The 10,110-nt window shown below is 26.8% G+C and overlaps 1 protein-coding gene across 1 annotated transcript; it reads left to right on the top strand.

The window, feature by feature from the left end:
* The first annotated feature begins 1,046 nt into the window (after positions 1-1,046).
* On the top strand, positions 1,047-9,035 carry LOC112595877. Its single transcript, XM_025341268.1, has 4 exons — positions 1,047-1,519; positions 4,477-7,067; positions 7,130-8,525; positions 8,586-9,035. The coding sequence occupies exons 1-4, from the start codon at positions 1,148-1,150 to the stop codon at positions 9,033-9,035; spliced, it is 4,809 nt and encodes a 1,602-aa protein (XP_025197053.1). The 5' UTR covers positions 1,047-1,147.
* Positions 9,036-10,110: the final 1,075 nt, after the last annotated feature.

Genomic DNA, 10,110 nt, shown 5'->3' with positions numbered 1-10,110 from the left:
GTTACTTGCAAATTTACGAACAAAAAAATGTTAGCAGTATAAAATAAATTATCTACATGTTAGTGATATTTATTTTGTAAATGCTGTCAATTATAATAAATTCTTTTTATTTATGATAATAAACTGTAAATAAAATTTCTTAAGTATGTAATTTTTGAATCTATTAACTAGGAAAAATTAATTATTTTTAAAATACCGAGTTAAAGAAATTTCAAGTTTTTACATTTAGTTTTGGATACTAGAATAAAATAATCAATTAATAAAAGTATAGATTGTGACAACTGGGAAGATTGGGAAATAAAAATGCATATGCTTGAAATCACAGGCATTAACCAAGTGATGACTGTACCAGACGATGATCCGTTGACGCAGTAAAAATATTTCTATAGTATGGTACATTCATGATAATACTATAGATAAAAATTGAAATGTAGAAAAAAAAATGTTTGTGTCAGAATATTTTTACTTAAAGTAATTAATAAACGTGTATCCAACTTAAAATAAGTGTTCCCCATCAACTATCAAAGTATAAAATAATACTTTTTAATATTCATAACATTTAATAGAATTCTTTGCATTTTACAATAAATATACGTATTTTTAATATATTTAGTAGATAATAAAATTTAATATAAGTACACATAAAATGTAATTATTTTAATTTTATTCTAAATATAAGAGTGTAATTAAACCTAGAAATCTGACAAAATATATTTATTATAGTTAATAGTATAAATATAAATACCTATAGTATTTTATTTTATTTTTTATTAATACCTAGAATTTTATAAGCATTATAATATTTTATAATTCATAATTTTTTTATTAGTTATCACATTTTACCAGCTGATCCGACATCATTCAATGAAGGTAGACAATAGATATTTTTCTTTCTTTTTTATTTGTCATGGTTTTAATTGTTTTCACTTGCAGTTAATGAACCGGACGATAATCTTATAACCGCATGTCAATCAGTAGTTCCGGAGGCTCGAATTTTCTACATTGGTCAATGTTTATTTATTTATTTTTTTTATCATACAGTTTTTTGTTTCCCTTCGTTTGACTCCGGAGAAAGGTTTTCCCAGACGACCACTCCGAGTAAAAGTGATTTAGTATCGTGACGACGCTCTTGACATGCCGACATAACATGTTACTGATACGTCTTGTGTTGTGCGTAATATGTCCCGTTGTTTTTTCATCAAACGTGCACTCGGTATATCCCGAAAGTGATGATAGAAAAATTAACGACGGAGACGAATACGGTGTCCGAAACTATGTATCTGATCACGAGCTTCCTAGAGATGTACCAACAAGGGTTAAGATCGTTGGAGACTTGGGAACGCCACCACCTAGTGTTAAATTGGATTTTGTACCAAAACAGACGTACGTGCAGGTCCGAAGATATGATGCTGTTAAGCGACTTCCGCAGGAGGCCGCAATGGAAGAAGCTGCAACTTCGGAAGAAGTAGCTAATGCACCTAGACTTAGAGAAGTCGTAACTCATAAGAAGACACAAGAGGTCAGTCAAACATAACATACTTTGTGTTATTAACTATGATATTGCATTGAGATTGATTTTAACAAAATAGGAAAATTAGTTACTTATAGGATATAATATAATATATATTTACATTGCGTAAATTTACCAATTTATCTAGGTAATCTAGGAAGTTAAATAAATATCAATTTTATCGATAATATGGCTAACTGTCTAAAACTATTGAATCATCTAAAAACTCTAAATTATTAATCTCTAGTATATAATATTACTTACATTAGTTTTTGAAAAAAAACTTTTTTCCCTAAAATAAACAAAAGTAGGTACACTACAATATGTAGTATGCTTAAATAGTACATATAAATTTATTATTTATTATTAATTATTATGTAGTTTAATTACTCTACTGATTTCATAAATTTGTTATTTATTGACTTATTGTATAATCGTGATATATATATATGATATAATAATATTAAATACGTGAGGTAAACAATAAGAATATATAATATCAGTGCGTTAGTGCACTTTTTACCTATACATATAATTTTTTTGAATCAAGTAAATCGTGCTCCCTATTTTTTGAAAGTAATATACTATATCAGTAATTTTAGATACAATTTTTTATTTAATTATATTTTTTATTTTAATATTTAAATGTTGTACCTAGATAAAAAGAAATATTTGAATAAGGAATTACTCAAAAATTAGAAAAAAATAGGTGATATGTGTTATAACCTACAACTCATTTATAATTATTGTATCATCGTATCAATGCATATTTGATAACTACATAAATTAACATTAAACATAGTACAGTATAATTTATTTTTGTGTCCTTAATACCATTTAAAAAATGATTGTATATAAAACTTATATATTTTAATTAGGTAATCTTAATTTGGCTCCGACGTCTTGGCGGCTATTAGTGTTACATACAATTACAGTATTGTAATTGTTTAATATATATATATATATATATATTTATATATCGACACGTTATATTATAGTTAGATATTGGTAAAAAAATGAAATCAAAACTGAAAAAAAAATATAAAAACCGAAATAAAAATATCAAAAATGCTACATATAATCTTTTAATGATATTTTTCAAGAAAAATATTGGGAATTGGTCTGGTATGAAAAAGATCAACAAATAAAGCTCGACTTCCGGTTTTTAAAGTGGTATACAATTTTTAATTATTTGAGATTCATTAAGCATTACTTCCTGAGCAATTCCCATTATTTATTAACAATATTGTTTTTTTTTTTCATATAATTTATTAAAATATCTATCAAAAAATTTATAAAACATGTTTAAGAAATCTTGTATATTGTATCTAATATATATTTATAAATATAAATGGTGCACTATTAATTAAAATTGATTTTAGTATTTTTTTATTTTAAAGAACATACATTTTTAGTGTATAATTATTAATTAATTGTATAGTTATGTTAAAAAAAAAAATCAATTATATTAATTTTTCTCCAGTATGATTAATTATTGATCGATTAATTTAAATGTTAGTATTCATTAATTTTTTGTGTATAATGTACAAAATCAAAGATATTACAATTTCTTTGTTAACATTTTTTTTCTTAATGTTATTTTTATAATAGTTAATATAGATAAGCTATTTTACAGCTACTACTGTAGTGACATAAAAAGTAGTAAACACAAAATATTTTAAAGCACAAATGCAGATCTTACGATTATAATATTATAATGTTGGGATAGACAAATATATTTTTGTAAATTTTATCTAAATTTTTCAAGTATATTATATTTATCAAAATAATTATAGCTTTATATACACAAATTATAAATAATAGTTAAAATTAAAAGTCATTTTAAAGGTAAAAACAAAAATAATTTTTTACATCATATTATAATCGAATGATTAAACATTTCAATAAAATTATTTTCCAATACAAACTAATTTAAGTATTATTTTATGTATTTAGAGTTAATGTTTTTTTAATGTTGAAATGCAAAAATATTTAGAAGTAATTTTTAAATAAATTTTTTTTATTTGAAATCTAAAATATATTTCTAAGAGTATTTTGGAAAATATAATATAATAATACAATTTATACTTGTTAAAATAAAATTGATTTAAAATAGGCACAGCTTATTTATTAATCATATTAATAAATAATTATTGTTTTAAACAGAAGTATAATAATCAATTAAATTTAAATATAAATACATTTTAAGTAATATTATTCAAAATAACGATATCGTTAGTAATAAACAAAATAGTTTAAAACTGTAAATATAACCAATAAACTATTAAATGGTATATCAATTGTTTTTAAATTAATAACGCTTCTTGTATTTAAAAATAAATAAATTTTATAATAGAGAGTTATTTATTATAAAAAATTCTATTATGACGGAACACATGTCATAATAATACATGCACTTACTCGTTGTAGTCATATATGACAACGGTTTTGAAAACCACGTAATTAGGAAGTTTTAACCACATCATACTCGATTTCACGACTGTTTTTATTGTTTCCTAATAATTGCACTCAAGGCCTCCCGTATTGTGTATCGAAATATAGACTATCTTTCATCGAATTCAATATAATATCATCCATATAGATCTCTCTTGTAGTTTCTAAAATTTTGAACGATTTATTCATAATATGTAGACAAAACATTTTTATTATTTTTTTTTAAAAGTATAAATCAAACGTTTAGTATCTTGTATCAACAATTTTGTAATCTATTTGTTTTTAGTACTGCACAAAGTACATATATTTAAAAAAATACAATTCTATGTGAAAAAATAGTGGACAATGGCATATCTTATTGATATAAATGAAAACAAAGTTAATGAGAGTTCCTTATTATTCACGTAAACAATAGTGGGGAAATCGATACATTTTATGAATTCCTCGTGTTAAACGCTGTTTAAATAAAATAGAAAGTTATTGTCATTATAATTAATACTTTTAATTCTTAGGTGTATGAAGAACAAGGTTATGAAGATGCCGGATATGATCATGGTGGTTCAAAAAAATTAAAAGTTGAAGAAGAAGTAAAGGATAATCAAAGTATAGAGGTCTTTAGACCTAAAAATAGTTCTTCACAAAATGCAGAAGAAACAAAAGACCATGTAGCAACAGTGGCACCATCAGGTCGGGGAACTTGGAGTCGACATAAAACAACTACAGGCAAAAAAACTAGATATGAAGATGATGGGGATAAAAGAAAAGTAATTATTAATGATAGCAGCCCTATAATAAGTGAAAAATCGTCAGGTAATTATTCAAAGTTTGATGGAGGAAAGATAATTGTTGTGCAAAACCAAACACAATCCGAAAAAAAAGATTCTAAAAATGAAGGCGCGGAATCTAGACGAGTAGCTAATTTTAGTAAGACTAGAGATAATGTAGAACCAACAACTTATAGGCCAATTATGAGGCACGACAGCTCTCGAAATATGGCAAAACAAAATAAAAATGATCATATAAATAGAACTAGAAGTAGACCAAGAAAATATCAAGAAAGTGATATACAAAAATCTCAATCAGATGTAATAGGAAGTTATGATAATTCTCCCTGGATACCAATTTCACCACCAACGGATTATAAAAGAAATAATAATGTAAATAAAAAACCAGTAAAATCGAAAATGAATTCAGAATTACATGAATTAAATGGCCATGCTACAAAGTATGGGTATTCAATAAATCATGATACACAGCCATATCAATATGTATTTCCTACCGATTTATTAGCGCCAGCATCATCAAATAAACCGGATAGAAATTTAAGGCCTAAGTTTGAAAATTTAGGTGTAACTGATAGAAAACCACAAGTGTCACCATATTTAAACTATGAATTTATTCCTCAGACAAATTACGATGGTAGTGCCATAAATTCAAAACATAAAAAAATAAAGAAGACTTCGGGAGAAAATTTATCCTTTGATACTATAAATTTACCTACAAATAATTTAAAAACAGGTATTAATCATAATATTAACGAAAAAAATGGAAGTGTTTCGAATCAAAGACAAAAAAATAAAACAGTTCAAAGTGGATCTTCAGAAAATTTCAATATTAACGTTAAATCTGTATCTCATCAAGAGAAAAAAAAGAAAAATCATAGAGACATTATAACAGAACTAGGAAATCGAGGAAATTCAGGTTCACAGTACACAAGTTCTATAGTTCAAGATATGAGCCCACCTAAAACGTACAATGCACCATTTATAACAAGACTTAAAAAAAATAACTTCGATTCCAGAGGAGATCCAACTATACGCGTTTATCCAAAATATGAATTTTATCCAAATTATCAAAATGTGCAACATCACTTAAACGATGAAATCCATCATGGTCAAAGACCATTAAATAAAATTAATACAGGACATGCAAATATAGAATTAAATAACAGTCCACCACATAGTATAAAACACGATAGTTCACGTCTTTCTGAATACTCAAAATTTAATAATAGACCAAAAACCATTTATAAGCAATCAGATGAGACTTTTGGAAGCTGGGAGAATTATCCTAAAATTAGGGGCCAAACACCTCAACCATCAGAAGATAACTATTTTAAATTTAATAAAGGAGACGGTTATCCAACATTTGAATCGAGTAAAAGATTTGAAGAATCTGGTACTAAATCATCGTCTATATACAGATTAACTCCATATGAAAAGTCAGTGAAAATGAACAATCCTTATTCATATGTATATCACGATGACCATTATCCTTCAGGAAGTCGATACAGTGGAGTTAAAGTTGAAATGACGACTCAAAGTCCCAAATTAAGTGACAGCAATGTATATTGGAATAGCAGACATCCTCATTTACCAAAAGACTCTATAAAAAATACCGAAGAACTAAGAGGTCGAGATAAATCTGAGTATGAAAATACCCGTCACGTTGAAAATTTGACTTTGGCGCATTTTTCAGGACTTCATAAATCTGATTCTTATCGGCCACTTCCAATACAATACAATGAGCGGGTGAACAACTTGGCTAAACTTCTTAACGATAATTATCCGAGAAGAACACGTAGAGATTTAGAAGTAATAAACATTGCTTCAAGTGGTACTACAACTGAAATTCCAGTCGATACCGTTGTATATCCTCATTATAAAAAAGCTCCAAAACATTCGGCATTAAGGTATGCTACGAATCCGATATTGACACCGCGAAAAACTGCTGGGGGTATGGAGTTTTACGCTTCTACAGACAATGTTCGATGTACTGATATGTCAGCACCCACGGACATTGTACCAAAAAGAACTGAAGATGGAGAATGGAAGGGAGAGCCTTCTAATAATGAACCTAGAGTAGATGGTCTTGGTGATAAGATAGGATGCTTCAAAACAAAATATTTTGGTAGTGATCCTTTAGACAATCCTATTTTTAAAGAAAAAAATGTTGGATTTCCGGATGTATTATTCTCTATAAAAAAATCTCCAAAAAAGGAAGAAGGTGGCATTCAACCAGGCCAGCCACACGTGGACTGGAATTTTGCAGATGAACTAATTCCTGACCATTGGTTCCCTGTTAAAGATGTACGAAATCGAAGGTAAATTATAAATCATAAAAGCAATAACTTTTAATTCAAAATTAAAATTTATTTTTTCACAGATCATATAATAAAACTTTACCTATTAATCATAAAATTCAAGGTATGGATTCAATTATACCAGAACCTGTTATTTTAACATTTCCAACCAAAGCAACAACAGTTGTGTATAATAACGATACTAAAATAGAATCAGAAGATAGTGATTCTGATGTTTCTTCAAATAATAAACATATTTTACAATATTCGATTCAACATCCTACTCAAAAACCAGAACCTAATGTAAAAAATAACCATTTAATAGACAATAAAATTGAAGGTCTTCTTCCACCACCAAAAATCAAAAATAATTCAAAAAGATTTCAAAAGATTAAGAAACCCAAGGTAAAAAAAGTATTGAAAAAAGTAAAAGTGGATGACGAATCAAACGATGCCGATTTGCTTGATGTCTTTAGCCCTATTACTTCTTTTTTTACTGACGAAGATGACATTATGGTTTCATCAATTGTTCATAATTTTTTTAATATTAAAATGACTCCATCTGCGAAACTTAAGACCAAAACAATGATGGATAAAAACACCGGTGAAACAATAAATAGGTTTCAAATGCAAAATTTCAGAAGAATAAAAAGAAATATGAAAGGTGTAGATTTACAAAAACCAAAACAGAGAAAATTAGATATTCATACTAATACTAATGTAAGTGTATCTTCACCTACTGCTAGTGTTAGAATATATTCTCCACAAAATGGCTCTTGGTTGCGAAATAAAAGAGACCATATTTCAGTCAATGTTGATGTAAGAAGAAAAGAACCACGGTATTACTATCATACTGAACGGCCACGAGTCAGAATAAAAAGGGTAGTGCATAATCCTCCATTTTATAATAGAAGTGATCAGTTGTTTAGCAGTAAATATTTAGTATCAGATCAAGATAATTCTGAAACTTTACCAGAGGAAATAAATGTGGCATTTTCTACTACACCTAGGTATGAGTCAACGACTGTAAAGTTCATTCCAGCAATAGCATTTGGAGACAGCAAAACTAAAATTATTAATTACAACGATAGTATAGCTAATAGTACAAACGGAATTGAACGTACACAGTTCGATAAAAAGGGTTCATTGATATATGTTATTAATCCAGATACTGGAGTTGGAAAATGGATGCAAGTAGTTAAAGTGAAAAACGACGAAGACACAAAATCTTTATTACCAAATGGTCCTGTTTATTTAGAAAAAAAAATTAAGGATGGTATTGCAGAAGAATCTATTGGAAAATTTGGATTTAAAGGCTCTAATAAAGATTTATTCAAAAATGTATTAGGTCCGAATATAGACCATAGATTCAAATTAAGACTTCCAAATATTTCAAATAAAGAATTAATAAAGGAAAATGATAAGGAAACGCCAAAAAAAGCAGATTGTCCAAAAATAATACGACCGAAAAAAAAACAGGTTTGTATAATATGAAATGCTGTTTTATTTAAAAAAAAATATTTATAATTCAATTTTTAGGTAAGAAGACGAACTACAACGACGACAACAACTACAGAAATACCAGTGGAGGAAGAAATTGATGAGAGGCCCGAACAACAAAGTGGAGAAGATGAAAACACTGGACCTGTTCAAGATGAATATGAAGAAGAAGTAGGAGGAAGAGGAGGTAGAGGAAGAGGAGAAGGAGAAGAAGGAGAAAGATATAGAGGCGAAGGAGAAGGAGGAGAGAGAGAAGGAGGAGAAAGAGAAGGAGGGGAAGGAGAAGGAGAAGAAGGTGAAAATGAAGAAGAATCACATATTGAACGTCCTCAGTATCAACAAGAAAGTGATGAAAACTCTGATAATGAACAAGATCAAGATCTTGATATTCATGAGTCCAAACAAAAAAAACCACATACTATGATTAGAAAACCAGAATTTAGTAGGTATATTTTTGGCTCAAGAGATAAAAATAAGAAAATAATATAATTTGATGTAATTTTTCAACTTTTTAAGTATTTACATTTACTTCTTTAATTTATTTTGTAAATACCTGTGTTATATTACATTTAGATTATTTTTATTGTCATATTTATGTCTTCATAATAATTGTAAATAAAATAAATTTTAAACCCAACTAAATCTTTAATAACATGATAGTTATTTTAGTTTAACTTTTTTATAACGGATACCTATAGCATCATGCATAAGGATATATTAAAATATTGAACTAAAAACATATTTGACATGATTAATTTTTTTAACTCTTTTTTTATAATATTCATGTGCTATTGAAATATATAAATTTATATGAAACATTTTGTTCTAATTTAAAAAAGAACAACAAAAGTTAGTTAATACTGCTTTGCCATCATTGTACCACATATTATGTGTAATTATTTGGAAAATTTTAAATATTTTATGATACAATTATTTATTTATTTGATAATTGTTAGATACTAAAGGCAAAAATAATTGTAATCATTGTCATAATTTTGAGAACAATGTAATTTATAATAAAAGTAGGTAAGTAGGTACTAAATAGGTAATGCTCTGCTGTACATTAGATTTCAAGTGATTACTATTATAGGTGAAATTTTAACCCAATGATATATCGTTGTATACGAGAAATAATTGTGAGCAAAAATGGTTTATCAGTCTATATCAACAGGTGATATGCTTTTTTGATATTATAGGTATTAGGCATTTATATTACTTCTACTATTCTAAGCTAATACATTTTTTTTCGAAAATATTGCATTTATTTTATTACAATATTAAATATATTTACAATAAAATATACTCATACCATATCTTCTTATGTAAATCAAAATTATCTTTCTATAAAAACCATAGGTAAAACAGTAAAAATAGATCGATATAGAACAAATAAAAAAATTAATTTAAAAAAAAAACTAAGTATTTTATTGTATAGTAAAATTCATGATAGTATAAAATACATAAAATTATAAGTTCCCAGAAATAATGTTTTTAAATAGTTACAAATTATTAGCATGTCGTTATTTTTTATCGTTTGAATAAGTAATTTCGTTCAAATTGAAAC

This window comes from Melanaphis sacchari, unplaced genomic scaffold (genome assembly GCF_002803265.2).
Source record: "Melanaphis sacchari strain LSU unplaced genomic scaffold, SCAv2.0 Contig0_pilon_pilon, whole genome shotgun sequence".
NCBI classification, from domain to species: domain Eukaryota; kingdom Metazoa; phylum Arthropoda; class Insecta; order Hemiptera; family Aphididae; genus Melanaphis; species Melanaphis sacchari.
This window is presented reverse-complemented; position numbering and strand designations above follow the sequence as displayed.

Coding starts and splice junctions, on each gene's coding strand:
- LOC112595877 (XM_025341268.1), top strand. CDS start 1,148: ATGTTACTGATACGTCTTGTGTTGTGCGTAATATGTCCCGTTGTTTTT. Junction 1,520..4,476: donor CTCATAAGAAGACACAAGAG/GTCAGTCAAACA, acceptor TTTAATTCTTAG/GTGTATGAAGAACAAGGTTA. Junction 8,526..8,585: donor TACGACCGAAAAAAAAACAG/GTTTGTATAATA, acceptor TTCAATTTTTAG/GTAAGAAGACGAACTACAAC.